Source organism: Mya arenaria, chromosome 16 (assembly GCF_026914265.1).
Source record: "Mya arenaria isolate MELC-2E11 chromosome 16, ASM2691426v1".
Lineage (NCBI taxonomy): Eukaryota > Metazoa > Mollusca > Bivalvia > Myida > Myidae > Mya > Mya arenaria.
The window spans coordinates 45747814-45775147 of record NC_069137.1 but is presented as its reverse complement, the minus strand read 5'-3'; the positions used below and the strand labels follow the sequence as shown (position 1 = coordinate 45775147).

At 33.1% G+C, this 27334-nt stretch overlaps 1 protein-coding gene across 3 annotated transcripts; it reads right to left on the bottom strand.

Moving 5' to 3' along the window:
- Positions 1 to 26082, bottom strand: LOC128221225 (uncharacterized). Of its 3 annotated transcripts, XM_052929742.1 has the most exons (6): positions 26048 to 26082; positions 15632 to 15664; positions 7217 to 7293; positions 5058 to 5106; positions 2562 to 3572; positions 1 to 819 (listed from the first exon to the last, which is right to left on the bottom strand). In XM_052929742.1, exons 5-6 carry the CDS (start codon positions 3478 to 3480, stop codon positions 377 to 379), a joined length of 1362 nt encoding a protein of 453 aa, XP_052785702.1. In that variant the 5' UTR covers positions 3481 to 3572; positions 5058 to 5106; positions 7217 to 7293; positions 15632 to 15664; positions 26048 to 26082; the 3' UTR covers positions 1 to 376. The 3 variants fall into 3 exon arrangements, with proteins under 3 accessions (XP_052785702.1, XP_052785700.1, XP_052785701.1); XM_052929740.1 differs by lacking the exons at positions 7217 to 7293; positions 15632 to 15664; positions 26048 to 26082 and adding an exon at positions 5813 to 5937; XM_052929741.1 differs by lacking the exons at positions 7217 to 7293; positions 15632 to 15664; positions 26048 to 26082 and adding an exon at positions 5813 to 5927 and having other exon boundaries at positions 5058 to 5103.
- Between the last annotated feature and the right edge of the window lie 1252 nt (positions 26083 to 27334).

The window sequence follows — 27334 nt, the reverse complement described above, 5'->3', positions numbered from 1 at the left end:
TATATTAGTCATGTAATCATTTTTTCGTACAGACCTTATGTAGAAATATTTTGACTCACTTTAACATAGGTAGTAGTTATCCGAAGCTCTTATTTGTCGTACTCAAATTAATTATCAATCAATACATCACCAAGTAATATGTTGCTTAATTGTCGTGAATAAATATAAACATAATTATCAAATCAACAGATAACTTAATACTTAATCTGCAATACACACATAACATCAATGACGATATAAATTCAAATCTATATGAGAACAATTATAAATATTTGTTTCTAAATTAAAAATAACATCAATGTCGACTTTAAGTACTTTTGAATAAATGACTTGTTCGACAAAAGTGCAAACATGAGCCATTACATATTTTATGAATTTACCACCAATTTAATGTTAACAAATTTTTAATTTTATTAAAAAAACTTTCTTGTTCTTCTTCAAATTCGTATTCGTTTCCTAATGCAGTCATGGTTGCAGTCATTTTCGTGGAATAAAACGAACTCCCTTGTACCCCATTTACCATTCCAATGAGAGCCAGATCTCCTTTCTGATGATTGCTTCTATCATTGGGAGGTTTTTTAAGGATTTCTTTATTCACTACGAAAACGAACGACCCGGAGTCTCCTGGTTCAGAAAATGTTTCAATGGGTTTTAATGACTTTATTTGAATATGGCCCTTTTCGCCATCAAATGGAGCTTCCGTTAATCCAACTTTTCCAACCGTAACCTTACTTGTCATACCACATTTTATGACGACGTCATTCTGTGCGAATGTCCCCAATTGGAAGCAATCTCGAAGTGATGGCTGCCTTTTAATTCCTGGTTTATAAAAAGTAAACAACCATGGGTCAGCAAAATTGAATATTTTTAAACGCCATAAGAAGTACGAACTGTTAAGGACAGCCCTCGTAAAAAAACACAAGGCCATCCATATAAAGCTTTAAAATTTGAACCCCCCCCCCCAAGAAAACAACAAAAAAACAAACAATTAAATGTGCAAAATCATCTTGTGATATCACCTCTAACTCCCGTATATATAGATAAAATAAGTTAACAATACTAAAACTATGAGAGTATCAAAACTGAACATATAGTCAGGTGGCCGAAGTAGAGAACCTTTTGTATTTTGGTAGCCTCGAACCTATTATGCGAAAATCCGATTGGTGATTTTTCTTTTTCAAGATGGCCTCCCAAGATTGCTGCCAACGGGTGTAAATGTACAATATTCGTACATTTCTTATGAACGTCTTCATTCTCTGTGATGGTTTGTCAAAGGTTATGTCAATGATTTTAATTCCATGATTGTCTTTTCATTTAGGCCATCAAACAAAAATTTGAGTCAGATCAAATATCAAAATGGCTCCAAAGAATGTCGCCAAAATGTACCAAAATGGCACATTTCTCTAAAAGTTGCCCTTTTCTTAAAGCTGCAATCTCACAGATTGTTTTGACAACTTTTTTTGTCTTGGAACGAGCCAATTTTTGCGAAAATACATGGAAACCAGATATATAAGACTGCTGACAAAAAATTAGATCGCAGATTTTTTATATTTCAGTTAAAAAAACCATTTGTTATACATTTTTTAAACCGCTAGTAACTCTTTAAGCCATTAACATTAATTTTCGAAGAGAAATATGAAAGTCTGCAATCTGATATTTTGTCAGATATCTTTTATTATTGGTTTGCAGATATTAACGCAAAAAGTTGCTCTTTCCAAGACAAAAAATAAATTAAAAAAGTTGTAAAAATTGTATATCTGTGAGAGTGCAGCTTTTAAAGTGTTTTCATTTGGAATGTCAATATAACTTGATTACGTTTTTGTTTACTTTTTTGGAAATTCTGAACAAGTGTACCCATATTTACAAGGTCTTGGTAAAGTTTTTAGTTTTTACATTTGGTACTTTTCACTTTTTTCATGACTTTGGGTGCAGAAGATTAGTAGAATATCGATCGTTGCCTCATCAGCGACACGATATTTGAAGCGTAAATCGGGCGGAATAGGAAGTACCGAATTACTGGCAAGTATCCCACGACGGGAATGCGAATAAACGCAATATATACATGTACATGACTATTATTCTGTAACGGCCTGAAAAGGCTAATTCACGAAACGATGATAAAGAAAACGCGACAGTACGACGATGATGACGAAGACGAAAACGCGATAAAACTACAGTACGATGATGAAAATGCGATGTACATTCGTGTTTTCACCATCGTTCTGTCGCGTTTTCACATCCTAAATACGTAATTTTGAGTTTAAATGGGCGTTATTAGTTGTTATTTAGAAATCATAAGAAGTATAGTTTTGCCATAGAATCAAAGCATAAACACACGATTTAAAATAGATGTCCGTTTAAGTAAAAATTGGCGGCCATCGTAGAGGGTATCATGAATAAAAAATGTAACATCAAAGGTGGCACAAAGCCATCAATCGGAATCGGTATGAGAGATTTTAGGCTACCAAAATATCCAAAAACATTTTTTTCTAAACACCGCCATTGATGAATTGGCTGTAATTACCCATATGGCTGTCGGACTAGTAAATTGTGAAACGTACCATATTTCTCCCAATTCAAATTAAAATCACCATTAAACAGTCTTTTATTAAACGCTTTTATATGCAGTTTTTCATCGAACTTCACTAGCGCCGCATCAACGAACGGTGATCCTCCATATACCATCTTGGTAATTGAGCCTTCTTGCAGGTGTGGACTACGTTTAAATACATGCGGAAGCTTGTCATCTTCAAGAACTGCAAGGCCGTCACGTTCTTTCATTGCGAGTGCTCTGTCTGCTGTGTCATCGTCAAACACGCAATGTGCTGCAGTTAGAGAAAACACTTTGTCGTTCACGCCTTCTTTTCTCAATGTCCCCTGAATACTTCCACACAGTGACAAAGTGTCGTCTAAATATAGCGTACTTGTGTGCAATCTGGCACACGTAGACTCTCTCACATCAATTTCATACCCATAACTGTCACCAGGGAAAAAGTCCCATCCAACCGGCTTCCAGTGTTTTAGGTATACAAATAGAACGATGCAGCCTTTTTCAATCAAAGCAGTATTGTGATCATCATCGTTGTATTTCCTCGATTTGTAAAACGAGAAAGAAATACAAGAATAGTTAGGCCATTCTGAAAATTTTTCGTGCGCCACATTTACAGCAGCGTTTATCTTCAAGTTATCTTCATCCTCTTTACTTTTGAAGCACAAATCCTCGTTCATTTCCTTATCACTAATAAAATGATCTTCATCGCATTGACCATAAGCATACTTCGTCTCAACCAGATATCCATCAATATATTTTTCATCACTTGGAAGGGTACTTAATATCACAAATGTAATGCGGTTATTTTTTGGGTTGATGGCAGGATAGACAATCTTCGCACCTGGAATCTTTGCTTTCAAGTTGTTGCTTACACTACAACAGAAATCCCTTAAATCATCTGTTTGTGTAGATAATTTGTCAACGGCCATAAGAAATGTATTGTAAGTTGGTAGTTTTTTGTCTTCAAGTAACTTCCGAATACCACCAATGTTGCCATTCTTCAAATAAATGTCCCAGAGTTCTAAAAATAAATAAATTAGATTGTACTTTGGCCAGTTTTCGTTTACCGCCTACTGTAACGTATAGATGAAAGAACGCATGTGAACAGGGCGTATATGATTTCAATTACATTAAACATTGTTTAGTAGTTTGGGAAGTAAATATTACTAACCGGATGTCCATCAACATAATTTTGATCACTTTGACTAGTAATTATAAACACAAACGCGATGCTGTTTATTCATTTTTGTTCTGATGGCGGGATAGACAATCACCGCATTTGGATTTTTTCTTTTCAAGATTGTGCTGACTTGAAGACAAAAATCTCTTAAAATGACTGTTTCTGTAGATAGTTTGCCAACGGCATTAACACTTATATCGTAAGGTGGTATCTTTTCAGTGCCGTAGCCAGACTTAAAAAAAAACACACCGAGGCTGAACAGTCTAGGGGGGTCCGGGGCATGCCCTCGCCCCCCCCCCCGGAATTTTCTTTTGTGCAAGAAGCGATTTCCTGCATTCTGGAGTATCTTTGGTAGAATTAAATGCATAAAAATGTTACATATGAATATAACATTTCAACATTTTAGTGATATAACTTTTGATACAGTTGAAGTTAATTCTACACGGTTTACATATATTTAGACAAACCATATGAGCATTTAGAAGAAATTTACTGATCATATGAGGCTTTGTTACCAATACCATAAACCTAAACGTCTCACATATCGTCACTGTACCGTAGTTTGTAGAGTTTATTCTATTATATCTAATATTCGGTTCTTTCTTCAAATATAGACATTCCGCCTCGATGTTTTGTGTACATTGAGGCAAACAAAGAAAGAATGTCGAAAAGAGTTATTTTTAGATCTATAGAAATTGTTATATGCCCCAAAAACACCGAGGCAGCTGAGGCCTCAGTGTAGCTACGGCACTGCTTTTATTAATTCCCGAATGCCTTTCATGTCATTATTCTCCAAACAAATGTCCCAATTTGTGACATCTAAAATTACAAAAAATGAGCATGTCTTCTAACTAGTATTCATTTACCGTCTATATTATTTAGTTAAATGTTGGAACTCGTGTGAAATGATCGTATAGAGTTATATCGTTTAAATTTTATTACATAGAATATAACATTGTTTAGGAAATAGGGAAGCAATATGTTTTAGTCAACTGCTAATGAAAAGGAAGACTGTTCTCTTAAACTAAGTGTTTTATGTACAGGGTTACTGTACATCATGATAAGGTAAATGTATAACGTTGTCACGTTATACATTAAAAAAAGTATTGGACTAGTTTCATTCTGAAATGCGCAACAATTGTCACAATGAAACTAGTCAAATAAGAGCAAATAGAAATGCAAATGTGTTTTAATTAATTACTATATTGTTAAACTCTTGTAAGTGTTGAATGCTGAATTATTCCTTATTACACATTATTTGTTTGTTAAAATTTAACCCTTAAAATGATACAAAACTTCTGTGTTTTTTTTTGTCCAAAGACTAACCTTCATCAGTACATCCAAGGGTCGTATCGTCTTTGCCAATGCGCTTCTGCTGCAAAATATAATTAGAAACTCGATACAACTTTAATATTCAAAATATTATTATTAAAATAACAATATTGAATAATTATCTTGAATGTCTTCACCAGGTTTACCAAAATCATCACAAAGTATTGATACACCTCAAGTATTTGTTTTATCTTCAAACGACGAACATGCGAAATAAAATTAAAATGGGACACGAAAAAACGGAGTCTTTAAAGTGACGATCTTATTCAAAATTAATACAAACACTTGTTAAACAAACATAAAGTTTGAGTGATAAACCTTCAACTCCTTACTTAATTATTATTATGCATTTTTGGAAAAGATTAATTACTGATAATAAGATTGTAACCGTGAGTTTAATAGATGAACATGCAAACATATTAAATGATTGGTGAGAGCTAAAGGATTTAATGCGATCTACTATCGTCTCATAAGGTAGAAATATCGTATTTTCTTCACCTTTATTTCAAATTAAACTCGGTATCCTTAAGAAGAACCATTGTTTTCGACATCAATCTTTTAGTATATTATAACATTTGTATTAATTGTGGTAAATCAAATTTGGTACTAAGAGTGCATCTCATATAGTTAGACAACCTCTATTCTTATTGAAACTATTCTCGTAAACTTACGTACGTACGAACGTACTCACTCTTTTCATCAGTCGAAATAATAATATAAATGTTAGAACATTAAGTCTATTTATAAACCTGTTTATCGGTAAACTTCTGGTTATTTGGAGCGAAGTCAATTTTTTCGAGTTCCTTTTCGGAAAGTTTTTTTCCAAGTAAAAGCTCCAGCGTCTTCTGCGTTATTGTCATATTTTCTTCCCGGAGATGGACGATAAGATTTGCCCTTTTTTCACCGATACCCCATATCTTCTTGAGGGATTCCACACCGACCTTATTTATTCGGATCTTTTCTTCTGCTTGAAACATATAATAATATAATTTTTATATAACAAATACTAGAGCATCATGGAGGTACTAAAAGTAATCATATAATAGGAGAAGTCAAATTGAGAAATAAACATGAGCTCAAAAGGTAGCCTTCAGCAAACATAGTACGATATGACAACGTTGTAGCAACTTTTCTACCAACGTTGTCTTAACGTTATGCAAAACCTTGTCATAACGTTGTGAATGTGGAGGTTTTTCGTAACGTTGTGACAACGTTACTTTGGCAACCATTACAAAACCTACATACACCGTTGTTACAACACTATAATGCATGGTTGTTTCAACGTTAAGTGAACGCTATTACAAACTATGTCTTAACAATATGCATAACGTTGTTACAACGTATATTGATGTGGAGGTTTTTCTTAACCTTCATAAAACGTTGTAACAATAAAACATGTTGGTGAGTTGGGTGGAAGAAAAACGTTTGTCAAATGCACAAATAACAATATAAGCACAAACATGTAGGGTAATGTATAACATTAGTTCATTGAAGATTACTGCAAGTTCTTATACTGTTTTATTGCTTGATTGGTAGATCATTTAACGTTTTCCTACTGTAGCTTGGGCAAGACGCACATGTTCTAAGCGTGCGATCAAAGATAAAGAGCACGACTCTTAACAGACAAAGTATGTTTTACTAAAATAATTATAAAAATAAACTTTACATTATATAATATTTGATTATCATAAGGCATCAAGAGTTTAAAGTCAAATTAAATTATTTTTATTATTTCCAAACAAAGTCTATCAAAATACAAAGACAACGTTGTCACAATATTAGCACAACTTTGTTTTAGTTTAAGGAAATCACGAAAAAGAACAAAGTCTCGCAAATTCTTTAACTCAACATTAGTTTAACGTTAACATAACATTGCCTCATCATGATAGTTAAAATAAATTTAGGCACACACTAACTTTATCATGACACAACCATAACAGTGTGTGTTTGCTGGGCAGCATCAACCCTTATTTAAAAAATAAATGATAATGTGCCTGAATATGAATATAACTTAAAGACAACATTGGTCCGCTTGTGACCATTATGATGAGATTTATTGAGGTACAAAAACAATTGTGTGGTGTTTGTATGAATTCTGATTAATTTGAAAAATGGTAGTTTATGATATTAATCTTAAAATAAAACAGAGTGACCTAACCCGTAGTCTTGCTCGTATCTAGCCTGTCATCTACTGAGGTTTTTCTGTGATCACGCTCGGCCATGACTTTCACTAAAAGTAAAAGCTCATATTAGAGATATCTTGGCGCCTTTTACTGTGAAGTTGCGACCACGTAGCTATTTATTTGAAGAGAACTACAAAAAGGCTACTACTTTTTATTTGTACACAAATCACATGCTTTTTGCTTTTGTCATTAAATAAAATGAGTTAAAGATAATTATGCATTTAAATTGAAAAAAAAATGCCTTCGCTTGAACCTATACGCGATTGACTCATATTTTATTTTACCCAAAATTAGTTTTCCCAATAATGCAAAAAAACAAAAAACATTGATGAAGTTATTTTTACTCGAACGAATCCCTCATTACATGATCAAAATATTAATTAAATTATGCATAAATACAACGATAACTCAATGGATTTGAATTTGAGAGACAAAAATATAATTTGTACATTACTAATAATCAGTATTTTACACATTACATTTGTATCAAATAATGTTTTATTTACCATTGAGGATCGACAAACAAACACTAAGCAAAATATTTATGTTCTATTTTTTTACGAATAGAGCCATATTATACGACAAACATGAACATCATAAACAATTATAATGTACGAAGGATGACACACACATACATACACACACACACACACACACACACATAAACACACAAAAAGTATGTCCTAAATCATCAAGTACATTACGAACACAAACAAAGTTAAACTCATCTTAAATAACACCAGTATTTTATAAGGTGCAGTAGCCTCGAAAATGAGCAATACTTTTGTTACTATAACGCCCAGTTTCAATACGTAAGTGGTCACACGAAAGTCTCAATTGAGTTCGATACTATGAAGCAAATTGATCATACTACTCAGAGCGTTCGATATTAATTTTAAAAGTGTCCTATTATATATAATTACCTGGTTTCCAATGCAATAGGCCTTATTCACACCTCGTTCAAGAATAATCCAAAACGAGGCTCTTAACGCATAGATTATTGATAATCAATACGGCTGCAAAACGCAGTAGTGAATATAAAGTACAGAACGCAGTCCAATAACCCATATAGAGAACAAAATGAAAAAGGATGACGTTACAAACATGTTTTGAGTAATAATATTGATTGATAATTAACTATAATTGCACGTTGTTGCAAAAGACATGAGGAGGAGATACTGCAAGTTGCTTCACAATGCATAATTAGGAAATAACTGTTTGTTGTTGCAAAAGGTGGGAGGAGAGGTAAATGCATGATGTTGCACAAGACAAAAGGGGCATATAATTGCTAATTGTTGCACAAGGCAGAGGGAGAAAACAGCAAATTTTGCATATCGTAAAAGGCGGAGACAACTGCATATGATTGTACAAGGCAAAAAGAGAATATCACTGAATGCCGTTGCAAATGGAAGGAGGGTAATATAGCGGCATATTGTTTTACAAGGAAGGAGTTTGAAATAACTGCATGTGGTTGCACAAAGCAGATGGGGAAGGTAGCTGCATGCTGTTTTACAAGGCAATGGAGCAGATGACAACATGTGGTTGCACAAGGCAGGAGGGGGGATTCAACTGCATTTTTGCACAAAGCAGAATATAGAGATAACGGAATGCTGTTTGCACAAAGCAAGAGTGGTAGAAAACAAACCGTCGAGTCGCCAGTAGTTTAATCAGTATGTGAAAATGTAATGACATCGATTAGCACTCTCTAGAATATATATATATATATATATATATATATATATATATATATATATATATATATATATATATATATATATATATATATATATATATATATATATATATATATATATTGCAAAATGAATTGAACGAATACACATTAAACTGCCAACGGTTTAAGCTGTGAAAAACAACAAGCTCCTATTGTAAACAGTCTCTTTAAGTAAGTAAGGTAACTCTATGAAGTTATGATGAGTGTGTCTCTATTCTTGCTGAATAAACTTGACGACCTCTAATCGTGTCTAATTTAATAAGTTTATAAATCCGTAATAATCGTCTTCGAGGTGAAACGATAGTGCAAAATTTTGGCGACGGGGATAATCGCTAACTCATATACAAATTTTCTCAAAAAAGCGGTTGCACAATAATAAGATGTATCGGGTATTGGACCGTTTTAAAACGGAGACATAGCAACTTTTAGATTTCGCTGGATTAGATGGCTGAGGAATTCCAACTTTACATACTAACATACCGCATTTTCCTTACATCGAATTGCCCTGATCTGTTGGACGAACAAACTGTATATTCAGTGTGCAAACAAGTTTTGAACAACACATATTTTCAACCCAAGGTAAATGTGGTATTTGAAAGGTCAAGTTGCCGAGGATAAACAGAAATTCCAAATCAATCAGCCTTACAGTAGGTTACACGAATACGTCGAAGAAATGCGTATTGTTGATGAAAGGTTCAGGGGCCAATTCATTGAAAAGTGTTTTCGCAAAGGCTTATAGGAGAGCTTCTTGAAAAAGACGATCCGACGTTCCAATAATGGCAGGAATTCATACGCATTCTGTAAACAAGATGTTTGGGAACATTCGAGAAATTTCAACAACAGTCTGACAGTCGCAAGGGTTACTTTAATAGAGTCAAAGCTTGCTCTGCCTGTGATCTAAACGTACACGGATTCTTTATGCCATGCTAAAGGCAAAATGTGTAGACAGAGCGGGCAAAAGGGTAGAACCAGGAATGTAGGAATATAACATATTTCTTTTGGTTGTCGGAGATATATATTTTGTATTCACTTTTTAAAGGTATTCATACGCATGGTTTACCATTCAAAACGGAGATCACTATTTAGGTTATTTTCCAGTAGTTGACAATATGGACTTTACAATACTTTATAAATGTTTGACAATTGTTGATCGGCTAGAAATTGCCATGAAATTATCCCTGATTGATAACCGATTTAATTACGACCATTAAGTTCACCGGTACACATATCAGAGCATGTCACTTACATGTAACTGGCATGATTGTTTTGTAAAAACACTTACAGTAAATGAATTTATCAATTTCATAAACTTATGACATGCAGTTGACCTATACAGAAATCGCTATGGCTTAATGAGATATTGTCAGTGAAAAGATGGATGGGGTGCCTGTGAGCCACAACCATGGCTGAGTGAGAGATTATGACTAGATCAAAGGATGGGAACACCTTTCAATCATCAACACGGCTGATTGAGAGATTGAAACTAAAAAGATATACAGGAATTGCGTGGCAGTGGAACTCTTCTGCCATGCAACACCACTTTTGTGTGACATATTGTTATAAAATTAAGAAGTTGGACGAGGAGGGTGCGACAGGGGTATCCCCACATGCCAAGCGAAACCATTGCGGAGTGCGATATTATGACTGAAAAGATATATTGACGGTTGCGGTGCGACACCATGGCTTTGTGTGTGATTGTAAAGATGAATGGTTTTGCTTTGATTCACATATTGTGTAAACGATTGCAAATAAATAGTGCGGGAGGGTTGACCCACTCGTGCCAAGCAACATTACGGCGGATGAAATATTGTGACTGAATATGTTGATAGGGAGCTAGCGGGCTGACACCATAGATGTGTGAGGGATTGTAACAAAGACGATGGATGGGAAGGGTTTTCCGTCTGGCAATGCAATAATGTGTTTGTGTGACAATGTTTAACTCAAAAGGTTGACTGGGACGGTGCAGGGGGGGGGGGGGGTGTACCCTCATGCTAAGCAACAAAAAGCAGGGCTGAGAGATTAAAATTAAAAAAATATTGATGAGAATGGTGTGAAAGTATTACAGAGAGTAACTTCAAGGTTGGACGGTGAGGTTGCGGAGGGGTCTCCCCTACTTCCTAGCAAAACCATGGTTGTTTGCGAGATTGTAATTGAAAAATGAATGGGCGGTTGCGGGCCGATGGTGTTGCTGTGGACCACAGATTGTGTGAAATATTGTAACTTAATTGTCTGTCCAAGGTGTGGGAGAGGCGACTCATACCGCCAAGCACCACCATGGCTGTGTTTACACTTAATTTATGTCTGTATTTGTTTTTTATTGAAATTAAATGGTAATATGAAAACACATTAAACCCTTTTGTCACAAGGCAGCTCCATGAAAAATAATGCTTTTTAAAATCATTAAATATTGAGGACCATGAACAAGAAAGTAAATCTTAGGTACTGCTTTGGGGCCTTTTAATTTATTGGTGTTGTTTTTTTATAAAAATTCAATGACTTCTATTCCTTCATTGAATGTTAAGTTAATTTGTTTCAAACATATGATATCGTTTCTATATGTCATGTGTTAATGGCTGGGTTTTTAGTGTGTGAATTACTTATGTGTAAATTACTTGTAAACGGGATATGTCAGATTAGCAAAAAATACAAACTTTTTTTCTGTATTTCCGAACCCATCCATGCCACCTGGTTTTTGACATTACAACAGTGAACTGATGTTCAGCAATGCATTTATTGTCATGTAATGTTAAACTGGATAAGTTTGAAAATAAACCGGACAATTGTCAGGTTTTCCCAGAAATAAAATTAAATAAAAGATTCTTAGGATAGACAATTGCTAGTATGCTACTTGCTCTTTGATATTAACATTCATCTGCTATGACATCATTGTTTATTGCAATATTGCGCTCCAATTGGATAAGCGTGACGTCATTTGACCAATGATGTACGAGTATACAAATATCAGCTATTCAGGATCCAGGATACAAGAGTGGCATTTGGGAATGATCACTTCTGTACCGTATTCACCAGTTACGTTTTATTCATATTACCAGAATGGCATCGGGGATTGATAACTTTAGAATTGTATTCACCAGTAACGTTTTATCCAAGGTACCAGAGTGGCATCTGGGATTGATCACTTCAGTATCGTATTCACTAGAAACGTGTTATCCAGGATACCAGAGTGACATCTGGGATTGATTACTTCCGTACCGTATTCGTCAGTAACGTTTATCAAGGATACCGGATTGGCATCTGGGATTGGCAAATTTGAGTACCGTCTTTACAACTCACGTTTTATCCAGGATACCAGAATGGCATCTGGGATTGATCACTTCAGTACCATATTCACCAGGGACGTTTTATCCAGGATACCAGAGCGGCATATGGGATTGATCACTTCAGTACCATATTCACCAGAAACGTTTTATCCAGGATACCATAGTGGCATCTGGGATTGATCACCTTAGTACCATATTCACCAGAAACGTTTTATCCAGGATACCGAAGGGGCATCTGGGATTGATCACTTCAGTACCATATTCACCAGAAACGTTTTATCCAGGATACCAGAGTGGCATATGGGATTGATCACTTCAGTACCATATTTACCAGAGACGTTTTATCCAGGATACCAGAGTGGCATATGGGATTGATCACTTCAGTACCATATTCACCAGAAACGTTTTATCCAGGATACCATAGTGGCATCTGGGATTGATCACTTCAGTACCATATTCACCAGAAACGTTTTATCCAGGATACCGAAGGGGCATCTGGGATTGATCACTTCAGTACCGCATTCACCAGAAACGTTTTATCCAGGATACCAGAGTGGCATCTGGGATTGATCACTCCAGTACCATATTCACCAGAAACGTTTTGTCCAGGATACCAGAGTGGCATCTTGGATTGATCACTTCCGTACCGTATTCACCAGAAACGTTTTATCCAGGATACTATAGTGGCATCTGGGATTGATCACTTCAGTACCCTATACCAGAGTTGCATATGGGATCTTGAATCGATGATCTAAGTACCGTTATCGACAAGAACGTTTAAGCTAGGAGACAAGAATTGCATATGCACCACAAATCTTCTTAAAAGAGCAGCATGAACTGTAATTAATATCTTTTTTAATTTTAATTGATAAGTGAAATTGGTTAAAATTTATGAAAAGAATTTCATTTAAACCCTAATGTTGTTTATTTAAAGTGTTTGTAAAACGACCTTTATTTCCTTTACTTCATAAACCTTCAGTCTGCAGTTATGCTTATTTATTATACATAATTGACAACATGTTTGTAAACATCGGCCACAAATGAGTATTTGTCAGTATTGTAGAATTCCCATGTCATGTTTTTGTACCATAACTTTTTTAGCTGATAAACCAGGTCCTGATTGCATTATATTTCCAATTTTTATAGATATATGTTAAATTTTTATATTGGCACAAAATATCAAGTTTTTGAATGTTCATTTTTGTGAGAGTCGTATTAAATAATGTGGAAGCGCTGTATAAAATGCTGGAACAAACATGATTAAGCCTAGAAAGTTAAGTGAACCATTAGGTTTATATGCACACAACAGTTCATATTGCATTGCTGTCGCAGATATAGTATTAAACTGAATGGGCTAATGTTATTAAAATTATAGTGCATTCTTTTTCTGATCATGTTGTGAACTGTTAAACTGCAATATGGTGAATATATTACAATTTTACAACATATATTTACTATCAATCATTCATGTTCCATTGATTGATTTATGTGCTTATTTTTTAAATGTTATAGTTGTATTGTTGTTCAATGTTTATAATTCAGTTTAAAGTCTCATACTTTAAATAATAAAATTTGTTCATACAATTTGCATTCATTGTTGTATCCATTGATTGAATGACGTTTACAACACCATCTACAGGGTATTTATATTCAATTCAAACTGCTGAGAGGGTCAAACCATTTTTCTGGTTTTTTTTTAAAAAGATTAAAAACCTAAAATATACACAATGCTGTTTTACATATTAAAATAGATAAGTACAGATTGATTGTCATATAATCGTAGAGTGTGTGATAATTAATTTTAAGTAAACTCAATCTGTTTTATTTACCTATTTAACAATCTCCAATAGACCTTGGTTTGTTGATAACTTTGCACATTCCAACTATTTTGTCTGACAATCATATCTAAATTTCTTCTTTTTGACTGTATTTTTGTAATCGCTTCTAGCTTGGACGTTCATAGTTTTTCTATTTCTTGTATTTGGAACATTTCTATAAGTATTTAAATATCTATAAAAAGTGATTTTGTTATCCTTACATTCAACATCAAAGTAACATTGATTAACATTTTAACTTGATACTGTATCTTGCAAACTTCTAGCCTCTTGTTTGAATAAAGGTACACAAATATCATTAACAATATTACATAAATTCAAGAGACTACTGTCAACATCACAAGTATATTCTGCTGAATTTGTATTTTCACAAAAGGTTAAAAGCTTCTGTGTCACATTATCACGTTTTAAAGTATTGACAAACATTCTTTTTATCTCTGATGTCCATGCATACTTAAACTAACTGTTACCTAAGACTTCTTCACAAGCGATGTCACCATTACGTATAAAACAAGATTGTAGAACAAAGTTTACCACACAATGATCTGCAAAATGTTTGGCTCATTAACAAAATGAAGATTATCACTTCTACACATAACAAAATCTATACAACTACTGCATTGTGAATTAATGAATGTATTTTTTCCTAAATTCTTGTCCAAGTCTGTCCTACCATTTAAAATACTCAAACCAGTGGCTTTACAAAAATCAAGCGAACATCTTCCATGCTTATTAACAACTTTGTCTTTTTTTTCTAGTTAAAAAGGTCATGCGGCACATAATCATCCGACAGTAGGTCAATCCGGTTAAGATATTCATCATCGACAAAGTCTGGTCAAAATCATTTTTAATATTATGCATGTCATTTGTAATTAAACTAAATATATTTAAGTCATTAAACAACTCCTTACTGTTGCCACTTGGAACATTGTAAGATAAACACAGAAACAGATCCCCATCTGATTGGAACAAATGTTTGCTTAGTTTAAACCATAATATACTGTCACCTGTGGTTTTTAAAAGTTCAATCTTATTTTTCAGTTCATCATGTAAAAAAATGATTGATCGTGTTGAATGGTACTAGTATTTGCACATATTACAAAAAGAATTAGGTCGTCCGTTCTAAAGATGCTTGTAAAAACAAGTTTATAACTGTTACGTTGATTTGGTGTATGGTCACCACAGTGTTTGTGTAATCTGTTTTCGTGTATAACCAGTGACGAACGTTTTGTCAATAAATTCAACATGTTTTCTCATAGAAAGGCATATTGATGTGCTAATATTTAAGTATAACACTACTCTATACATATAATAAAATTTAAAACATTATGGAATACACAAATAAATGTTTCTCTCTTCGAGATTCGGATACCTCCTACCTCCTCCATTGCATATCTTAGTGCAATACATACACACCAACATCCGGAGTTTTTGAACCGTTAAGAAATGTAACCTTATTTAACTCCGAGTTACCAAAACAATGCAATCGAGCAAACATTAATATTCTAGCGCTCCTAAACATTAAAGTATTACAAACCTTTGTTTGATCGACGATTCGACATAACGAAATCTGAAAAGAAAGAAAATATGAAATCACAAAACAAATCATGACAATTTGTATTGGATTCAACAAAACCAACTCTCTGTAGGTTATAAAAGATTAAATAATTAATAAATAATAAATGAATGACTTAACTGGAACGGACCGATGTCAAGCATCGGCGTTACAAACTACCAGACTACATGCGCATTGCTGGTATGGATGCATTTGCGTTCACATTTAGAAAGTTATTATTTAGTTTTGATTTATTAAACAATTAATTCGGCAACAGCGCACGTCTTATTCCGAATAAATATAATTTAAAACAAAAATAAACAAACATTTTGGGTTCAACGTCACCACGACTGTGTGGTGTGTTTCAACTACTGACCTTATTATGAGTCATACTATGCTCATCGCCAACCTCTCTACCATGTTTAAAGCACAAGCAAATATAATGGTTTTACATTGAACCCTTATATAGGTCGTATAATTATTCGTAATAAATTAGGTAGTAAGACCAAGCCGGTCGTGGTAAGTAGGTAAAGTGTATACAATAACAAGTCGTTTACATAGTGAACGGTTCAGAAAAAATCCGTATAACATTATACGGGCTTGAAGACAAACGCAAAGCGTTTGTACAAGCCCTCTTACGGTTTGTACGTGTATGCAAGGGACTACGTTTTTTCCGGAGTGATAGGCATTAAAAAATTTGGGAACCACTGAACCAGGAAAATGAGAACCAGAAAAGCTCTCCATGCATTATTCATATAAAGCGCGTGCATGCCGGCGAGCAAATTGTACATGTTTTAGGCGGGGTTTGATCTGTTAACCATTGAAAATTCAGTACGGAAACACCCGAGTACAAGTACTTTTTAGATCGGAACTTCCATATTTGGATATGCGTTAAAATAGGACTGCATTTAATAGGAAAGCCTGTTTCACTTATGTGAATGACAGTAAGTAGCAAAACGGTTTTTGTCATTTAAGCAGTTATTACATCCAACAAATACACTACACATCGCAGAAACTAAATGCTTATGGAATCAAACTTGAATATATTAATCCGCATTTCACGCTACAATGAACTTTATTAAGATTTCAAGTGAGCATTGGACACCATTTTGTTTTTATGTAACAACAAATAATGGAGCCATTACATTTCTTACTGCCAGTTTTTAGAGCAAATAAGTCTGATTTTATTGTAAAGTTGAGTTTGTCTGAGATGCATGTGTTTTTATTGAATTTCATATTTTGAAAACTGTTGACTAGAAACTTATGTTTAATCTATCTCCGCGTCCCAATCGAGGTACGGGTTTTTCCAGATTTAGTACCAGTAACCACTAAATTATCGTTTCAGGAGCATTCACCGATTTCGTACTTTCCTCTAACTAGTCATACCGATACAATATTGAATGGGTACAAATTCTCCAACATCCGTTTCCAACGCTTCTGACACTATGTAAATATTGCCATTTCTGCTTTTATTTTTCAAGGTATACTTATATTTTGTTTGTAAACAGTTAAATATCGGTTTTACAAAGATTGTTTGGGATATTAAGCTGCTAAAAAGATCTAAAAGTTGGTGAAACAATTTATCATGCCGACGGCTGCTGCCATTTTGAATATTCTGAACGATCTGCATTATGACCCATAACACACAAAAACAAACCAGAAACGTTACTTTCTGTACTTTTTAAATCCGTGAGTCACAATGATGTTTTTAAGATTGAATGTATTACTGAATGCTATAAATAAACAGTGATTGGGCTAGTCTTATTTATTGCTGTATTGTTTTTAATTGACGGGTATCATTTGATAAACATTGCAAAATGTGATAGAGAAAGAGAAACTATTAAACTATGAAGCGTTCATTTAGATCTAATTTTATACATGTATGTTGTATTTTTTGAATACTCACTTTCTGATTTCTGATCTTATATTAACAATTTATGCACTAGTCAATTGTAACCACTGTCCCCTTGATAACCTTTTATAGCTCTTGCGCCCCCCCCCCCCTACACACATATTTAATATCCATCCCTCCCTCCAACACAATTTAGTGTACCAACACAACTCGAAGACTTTAAATAGTGAATGTCCTTATGATAATAAGTTTTAAGTAATTTCATCAACCAAGAATAGTGCATCTTTTTAGTAACTTAAAAATTGGTTAAATTGGAGCAGACATCAAGCAGTTATTTAATAGTATTTCACAATCACTTTATGAAAATGTATCCAAACAAAAGCATTGTTTGAGAAGATTTGATTCTTTTAAGTTTATCCTTTCTGTTTATTTCATTCCTAAATGACTTTATTTCAACCCCGCTATAAATTATTTCCGGTCGCGCCCATAAGATTATGTCATTTTCTAATGAAACAACAACCTGTGCGTGTTTGTCATTTTTTTTCGATTTTGTTTGCTCTTCTATTTGAGCATTACATTAAGAACTGATTCTATATGCAGTTAAACATATCTTAAATATAAACAAGGCAAATAGGACTAAAAGTGTGTCAGTAACATCAAGGTTTTTTACCTGTCACTCAATAATTCTTAATACTTTTCATCATTCTGTAAAAAGACAAATGTATTGTTTCTTTTTTTATAGGAACCTGGTTGCAGAAGCTCTAGAGGACCTTAATGGACAAAAATGTTGTTCAAGATAGTTCTGTCTGGAATTCCATACCGCCTCCAAAGAATGGAAAATGTCTTCAAGTAAGGAAATATTCTAGGCAAGTGCATTTCTGATTTCTCCAAAATGCTTCTTTGTTGTCAAATACCTTGGAGAGTTAAATACTCATTCCATATATTCAAACATAAAATATTTCATTATTTTTTCTTGATCTTTGAATCCATAAAATTAGACTATGCGACTATATCAAATTTATGACCACATATAGAGTTGTGTATGCCTCAAATGATTGTTAACTGGCATACATGTACCTTCACAGTAGTAGTTAGTACTTTTATTCTGTTAAAAACATTGCATTTATTTTATTTGCAGATCTTAATGTGCCGGCAGCCTGAAGTGGTCAAACCTTCTGAAACGTGAAGTGAATACAGCACAAAATCCCATATTTTAAGAGAATGCAGATGTTGGTTACACTTTGTTTTGCGTAAATAATACAAAATATGACATTTACAGCAAATCTGTAATAATTGAGCAACATATAGACAATTGCAAATCTCTGTTCTGTTAATTTTGTGCCAAATTTAGCATTTAAAACAGGAAACTATCAGTTTCTGCTTGTTTGTTCGGTTCGGTTTCTTTTATTGCATCATTTTTTCAAGAAGCAATTAGTTCAGTATATAGTAGTTATGGGGTTTTGATTGTCAATGAATCAAATATCACTATTTGTTTATTGTTGAACTGATATGTTAATAATTGAAGATCCAGCTGTCAGTACAGAAAACATTGTTTGTGCTTTTGAGAACACTGAATCTTATTAACATAATTTGACACTGTACATATTGCAGGCATTTTTTCAGATAAATCTATATAAATTAATAGAAGATAACTGTAGCATTAATTTGTGCATATTAGCATAAGGAATAATTTAATAGCCTAATGATGGCATTCTGTTTAAAAAATATAATATAATCAAATTAATTGTTCTAATTATTTTCATATATAAATGGTTTTGGAATGGAAATTTGAGCTTGCTCTATATGCAGGTAAACTCAACAAATATATATGAAATATGGCTTAGTAAGCACAGCTGACAGTTATTCACTGTGTTCTTATTTGGTTGTGTTCCACAATATCACTGAATTGATTACTTATTTGTATATGTTATATAGGCGCTAAATTTAGAATAGATTTTCAGCTCCGTTGAATGTTGATTATAATTGCAAACTATCATTTCTTCTTAGATATTCCTGTGGTTTAAAATATTATTTTATGGTAACAAGTCATTTGTTTGTCATTACACCTTGATAGGTTTAAACTTCTTTAACATGCTTGGACTTTAAGAAAGTCCCATGATATGGAAATTTTGTTTGACTATTTCCATGCTTAATTCAAAATATACTTCATGTCAATGATAGGTCGTTACATATTGGGCATTTATGTTTTATTCATTCAATTTATTTCCCACCAGATGTAAAAAAAACAAAAACCTTTTTTTCAAAAAGCAAGACAAAGAGGCCACTGTGGGTGATCTGTCAAAATACATGTGTACATGCATATTTAACTGTAAAAGGTCTAAAACAGATCTTTTTTCGTGTATACCTGATTTTAGCAAAGCTGTTCAAAATATTAATTAATTGAAATTAGATAATTTTGATCATTAGACATAATGACACAAATAAATTTAAAGTTTATTGAAAGCATCATTTGGATAATTCAGTTATGAAAGCAGTATTTGTATTTGCCCTTAAAATATAAACAACACATTTGTTCATCACAAACATTTTGCAACTTCTTTTTTTCCATGGAGGTGGGATGGGGTATGTTTTTGTATCAAACAAATAAGAATAGATTCTGCATTCTCTGCTTGATTATTATTAGTAAATGAGTGAATGTTTTGCGACGTTTTAACATCATATTTAGAAAGAATTTTGCCCATTCAATTATTGTGATAGCTTTACCACTGATTGAAGTATACTTCAGTGCAACATTATTGGAATGTGATCATTTTTATTTATTTTCTGTTTGAAACATATTCTTCAGATGAGTTTTTGTACTTGATCTCAAATGCATAGTAGCTTTATTAAACGTTAATAAGAAGAACATCTCCAAACTTAAACATATATAATATATAGTAATGCAGTATATATACTGTATTCACTATTATTGTAGATGGTTGTGTATATACTAAATAAATTGCTAACAGCAACAGACCTGCTTGTTATTTAAAAAGTTTCATTAACATATAATACAAAAATATGGATTGGACCTGGGGGTAAATGATTAGGGGTTGTTTTGTACTTAAATATTAAAATATCAGGCTTGAAAATCACTATATGTAATTGAACAGTTATACTTTCGACTGGATTGGCTTACAGAAATCTAACACAAATATTGTATAAATAGCTTGATAAGCACTGGGTGTGCTACAGTAGGGACATTGTATGGTTAACTTTACGATCAATACGGGGAAAGAGATGACACATAATTAAAACTGTTTAGTGAATATGTAAATGATATGACTAAGGAAATAAATACCAAAGCTGTCGATATTGGACGGGTATAAATGGTAACTGAGAACACTGAATAGTGTTAATGAGACGCAAGTAATTTGCGATTGTAAGAACATAATACATAATGATGGAGCTAGTGTTACTTACATTTCTAAAGCATGGTTTCGATGTCTGTATTTATTGCCACTCGTATTCTCTTCGCCACAATATATTGCAGTAACATTAAAAGAAAAAAAACAACAAAACAAGTAACATACTGACTGAAAAAATAATCAAACTGCACGTTTTCGGGTTTGTTTCATTCCAAACAAATCAGAATCAATAATGTGCTTAAAGTTGATATCTTTCAGCTGAAAAAGGTGAGCGATATCCTTTAAATGAATTCGTTTAGCATTCCACATTGATAGCATATAAGTCAGACAGGATGACCAAATAGCTAAATTAAAATGCACATTTGTGATATCAGGCATAAAAGTGCATTTCAAACATTTCATCCTTTATGGAAAGAGTATGCATATTAAAACATGAAACACCTGCGGTAGTATATTTGTCCCCTACGTAAATATATCCCTAGTAACAATTTTCCTTCATATGCACATACCAACGGGATAGATTTATCCACGGTGGTATGTTTGACATCGACCCATTATATAGGTCGTAAAACGCAACAATATACTTAAGAATGAAACAGTGTCATATCTTAATCTCTTGCAATCAGCATTCATTGGAAAACATTTAGTTGTTTCCATAAACTTAAATAATATTTCATTTAAAATAACTAAAAATAGATCAATTTATTTCAATAAAAATCACCAATTTCTACAGAGTCACGGTGTTTGCGGTTTATTTCGATTTGACATTATAATGACTTTGAACTTGAAATTAAAGCTATCTGTTATTTAATTTTACTCATCTCATGGTATGAAGAAACAATATTGTATTAAGATATATTTTTTATTGACATTTGCACAATTTTCCTTTAGACAAGGTTTCGCATGCTGTAATGATATCAGACGCTGGTTAAAAAAAATCTAAATTGTTTACCGAAAATATTACTTTAAATGAGGAATGTACTCTTTTTTCTATCTACACAGTTTGGCGCAAAGTAAAAACAAAAACAACTTGAAAAGAAGAAAAAATAATGCACAAATCAAATAATGTGGAATATTTCATACTCTGACCTAAACCTTTGCATTGAAGTATTCTGTACATTACATTCAACATTTCATTTTTTCTGAATTGTTATTTAATGGTAGACATTTTTAACGCCATATTTGATTTCTCGGTCCACACCACGCCTTAGAAACCATCACTAACATTTACTACAGCCCTTTCCGATCATTTTTGTTTACATTATTGCTTGTCAGCTACTCTTTCATTAAACCACTTTTGACCTGATTGTTACTCCATTATTATTTCTGATTATTTCAAATGAAGATAAGAAACATGAGATGATAATTTTTTTTTGTAACATTGGGAAGTTGTTCATAAATCTTTTTCAACCACATACACGTAAAATGATATTTACATCATACATTTCATACAAATTTACAATCATGTGTTTTTAAAGAACTTTAAACAGTTCTTTAACATTAACCATTTTTAGATGAAAATGTGGCTGCATGAAAAAAAATATGTTATAAAAACAAATATTTGAATTTCATAGGGTGTTTTAGTAACAATTTAAATCAAATATTGTCTCAATATGACTGCGATAAAATGTTCAATTTTGTTGCCAGAATTGTAAATAATATGTTTTCTCATAATATTGAACTTTTTTAAACCGCCAACGCTAAGAATTGTACCATTACAGTGTGTAAATACAAAGGATGTCGCATTGTTATAGCTGAACGAGTCTTATAGCAAACTGTGCTCAAATAATACGTATGCCTGAATGACATGTAATTATTGTATGCTTTTTTCATGTTAAAAAATATATCTGATCGTTTCAAGGTCAAAAACAGTACAAGGTCTAACTACACAAAAACACAAACAGTTAAGAATGTTGTCTATTTTATCTTTTTAGTTTTTGATTTTGCAATAATTGAATAAAGTTTGGTTACACAATGCTTCGAATAAAAGCAATTAAAAATTCCACTTTTTTAATATCGTTGAGATTCATGAAATAATATGTTTAAAAGATGATATGTTTACATCTCGTTCAAATACATGCTACCAATATGAGTACAGTTTTACTGTTTCATTTTAAATTGATGTAATTCTGATAAATTTCATTTCGAAATACAAAACGAAGTTTTTTTAAAATCAAGGGCAAAGTCATTTGAATGGCAAAATGCGAATATGCTCAACATCGGATGTGTTGACATTTCATCTGATTATGTTTTGGTTGCATTTTATTTGAAAAAAGTGAACATTACCAAAATACACCAAACAGTTATAACAATAATTAACATATTTCCCATATTCAAAGTCAAGTAATCAACAACTTGTTCCTTAATGGGCCAGGCTTAATAAATTACATGGCAAATGTGATTGCGAGTCCCGTGTCAGCACATCAAGCCTAACGTATTGCCTTTCAAGTCCATCCAGTGTTTTACCAACCAAATATGTTGATATTATAGTACTTCGCCACCAGATTTGTCTAAGATCAATACGTGCTTAGCAATATTTGTATGAAAAACTACAGAAACAAGTCCAGACATTCATTACACTCTTGCTCTTCTCAAATTCACTTATGTGTCCAAAAAACCTCATTCTGATTTGTGCTAAATATAGACCGCATGATGCCTAGCGAGTGCCAAGTGTTCTATATGATTGCTAATTTCCAGACTAACTAGACCATCTAGGTTTTATACAAGCCAATACAGGGCCATTGCCAGTGAATAGTCAAACATATCAATTGTTAAAAACTCAAAAGATCTATAATTAAGTCGGTTCAATATTCTTTCAGCTCTAATTAAGCCCACGCAGTGTCAAATAGACCTTACTCGAAACCCGGGAAGCCTATTTAGAGTCAGTCAGACATATGTGCAGCTCTATTTAAACTTCAGTGTCAAAAAGACTTTTATCTTCTTTCCTGTCTTAATCTGAATATTTACCGTTTGAACGCCATTTTAAATATTTCCATGCAGTCAAATTACAATGTTGAAAGCACGGACGTATTTGTTCATTTGGTGTTTATATAAATTTGATAAATAGTAGCTAGTCAGGTTGTTTTTTTCTAAAAATTAACTTTTTGACCTCTCAAATGACCTTGACCTTGAAAATATAAAATATATATAAACCCATAACAAATTAATCATTTGTTCTACGGATTTTGCCAATAAAAAGTCGGAGCGAGCGAGCAAAAAAACACACTTCTTTTTAACTTAAGGCAATTCAGAGGCGAGCGCAAGGCTAAAAATAAAAAAAAAATATAAAAAAGTTTATTTCTTACCAAATTTATTATACATTTATGTCAAGAAAAGCGTTTTAATTGCAAACATAGGTTCTCACTTATAAATGAAAAGGTTTTGAGTCACATGAAAATCTGTCTCAATATTTAACAAATGGCAATAAGATCCAGTGCTTTACTTTTAACTTAAATTCAGACGTTGATATATTGTAAAGACAACATTCCTCATAGTAATGTGCAATTATAAGAAGACCAAAAAAGAAAACTACTGTATTCATTTCGTAATTTACTATCACAAAAGCATTTTAAACTAGTAAGAGTAATTCATCATTTGAGCATTTCCAAATATTGGGTCAGGTCTATATTTGAACCTCTTGAAGCACATGATAAAATTGTAATGACTTTGACATTGCAGAAGATCAAAAATGTAAATAACACAGAGAGCATTTCTAAACAAGACACTGTTGCGGGACAACATAATTAAAGCAGCATCAAACAAATCTGCAAATGTGGCACCGATAATTATATTAGAGCAGGTGGTGGAATAAAGATGTTTCCCTTTCAAGACCTCGCCTTTACCATCGACCTATGGTTTATAGGTCCGTGCCTTGAAAAAGAATATCATGACGGCCTCCATAGTTTCAATACCAGTAAGAAACAAGCCACTTTAATCACAGGCCACTTTACTGGACTTTCGGTCCAGCCAACCCCGGGTAAATCCAACGCATTCACCCGGCACTGCCGGGCCGGGTAAATCCAACGCATTCACCCGGCACTAACGGGCCAACTGGAAGGTTAAAACACGGCCCATTTCCCCGGCTGTCCCTGGTATACCCCCAGACCCTGGGTGGGGGTGGTAGGTAGGGGGTGAATATTTCTAAAACATTTACAAGTCCTACTTTTTTATCTATTTATAACAATTATGAGTATATGAAAAATGAGAAATGTATTTTAGAATTTAAAAAATAACTCACGAAAACATGTTCGCTGTGAAACTGTTGTTGTTTACTGAAGACTATAATCCATTGACTATGACACTGATTTTCATTAAAAACGTGTATTTTACATTACGAAAACTAAAAGTAACCTGAAAATTAATACCGAAAATATATAACAACGGTGCGTCCTGCAAAAAAATCCCGACAAAAAAGACTGTCAACAAATATCGGCTGTTTTGCGGTTACCCAGACCTGATTTTGTCCTGATACGAAGAATTGTTTCTCGCAAAGAATGTAAAGCATGGAAATACCTTCAAAAAGGCTAAGTCGACGTTGCAGGTTTAAATTCTTTGAATAGAACTTCAGAAAATAGAGGAAATTCAGAGGTAAACAAAAAAACAATAATATGCGCGGCCAAAAAGTATGTACGGGCGCAAAAACAAGGTTTTTTAAAAATAATTCGTTTTTTGAATTTAAGGTTCGGCAAATCCGACGAACAAATGATCAATTCGTTGTGGCCTAACCTTGAATCTGAATACTGTTTAGTGTTAATATAAATTTCAAAGTGTTTTGTGTTTAACTTATACGCAATATCATTACAGCCCATTTGTTTACTATTTCTGATATCACAAAGCGGCAATCATAGACATTTTCCTAACACAACATTTGAATATAATTTGTTTTACATTACGGACACTTCTTCACCAATGAGGACTTGGAACCAAGTAATAAGCCATGCCTTGTACAGTCCATGTTTCATCTTAATTAATTGATGGTTCTAAAATAAATTAATCGCGTTTTTATTTAAAACGATTCCATTCTAATACACATTTAGAAAACGCATTCTCGGCTGAACAAGAAATTTTAAATGACATGCTTTCATTATCGGCATTATTTTTGTTTGTGTTTTGTTAAGGAACCCTGCAAATACTGAAAAAAGTTAAACTTATAATGAACAAATATATAATAAAAGTTACCTGTATTTCTTTTCCTTCCTTTCGTTGAAATTAATGGCGTACAGGCGAATGTGCGCAATTCAGTAAGAATGGGGGAATTTATAGTTTTGATTTTGACCAATGTCTTGACTACATCGGCGTTTTAAAGGGATAAGCTGTAGGTTTTCTCTTAAGTTGTCAAATCTGACATCATAGAATACAAACGCTTAAATTCTCCGAAAATGGAATGTATTAGGGCATTCTTTTGTATTTATGCTCTTGGTTTTGCTTTCATATAAACGGTTGGGACAAATGTAAGATTCGGCAAATAAACTTGTTAAAAGGCTCAGTGAACTTGTACCTCGCTGGCCGATCCAGCTTAAAACTCCATTTTTTATAAGTAAATATATTTTGATTAAGCTGTGGTATGTTAGTATGACGACTCAGTGTCTACTTTGCCTTGAACATGTTTCATGAGTAGTGTTTTCAAGTTTGTTATTTTCTGACGACTCAGTGTCTACTTTGCCTTGAACATATTTCATGAGTAGTATTCAAGTTTGTTATTTTCTGACGACTCAGTGTCTACTTAGCTTTAAACTTATCTTCTTCTAAACTGGTTCTTCGATTCAATTGCTGATTCTGGGCTTAATTCTGTAGGTTACACCGTATAATTAAGTATTTGTTGTAGTGTTTGTTGAAAATATAATACCGTTTAAGTCGTTGTACGTAGCGTAATTGTTATATTTACAAATACAAGCAAAGTTAAACAAACACTGCTAAATTTCTTATGCATCGTCTCTAAGAAAGCTGAAATGTCGATAAATGTATCTATATCAGCACTGTTGCCATTAATTTGAAACCATCCGTACGGTTTGACTATCGTTCAAGCATATGTTCTTTATCGTTAAGTTGCCTGATTGTGTATATCAACGATCTGAAGTACCCATATTTTCAGAAAATAAAGCGACAGGCTAAAGCCATAAGAGTGTCCAAACTATGCTGCATGTGAATAATAACAAAATGATTTTGGTCCGTTCTGTTAGTAAATTTGCACATATTAAACCTTCACGTGACGCATTCTGCTAAAAAACCTATTTTATTGTGTGTGTTTACATTGTAGAATAGAGACTGTGGTAAGGATGAAGTTTATTAGTCTGTTTATGCCGTAAAATAATAATGAATGTGTTATATTATTGCGAAACTGCAATCTGTATAATACCTTAGACTATATATATTTGTGAGTAAGCGCCTTTAATAACTAAAAATTATGACATTGCAATATGATCTGCTAATTGAATTTGATATCACTTCAAAACGGTTCATGCTTTG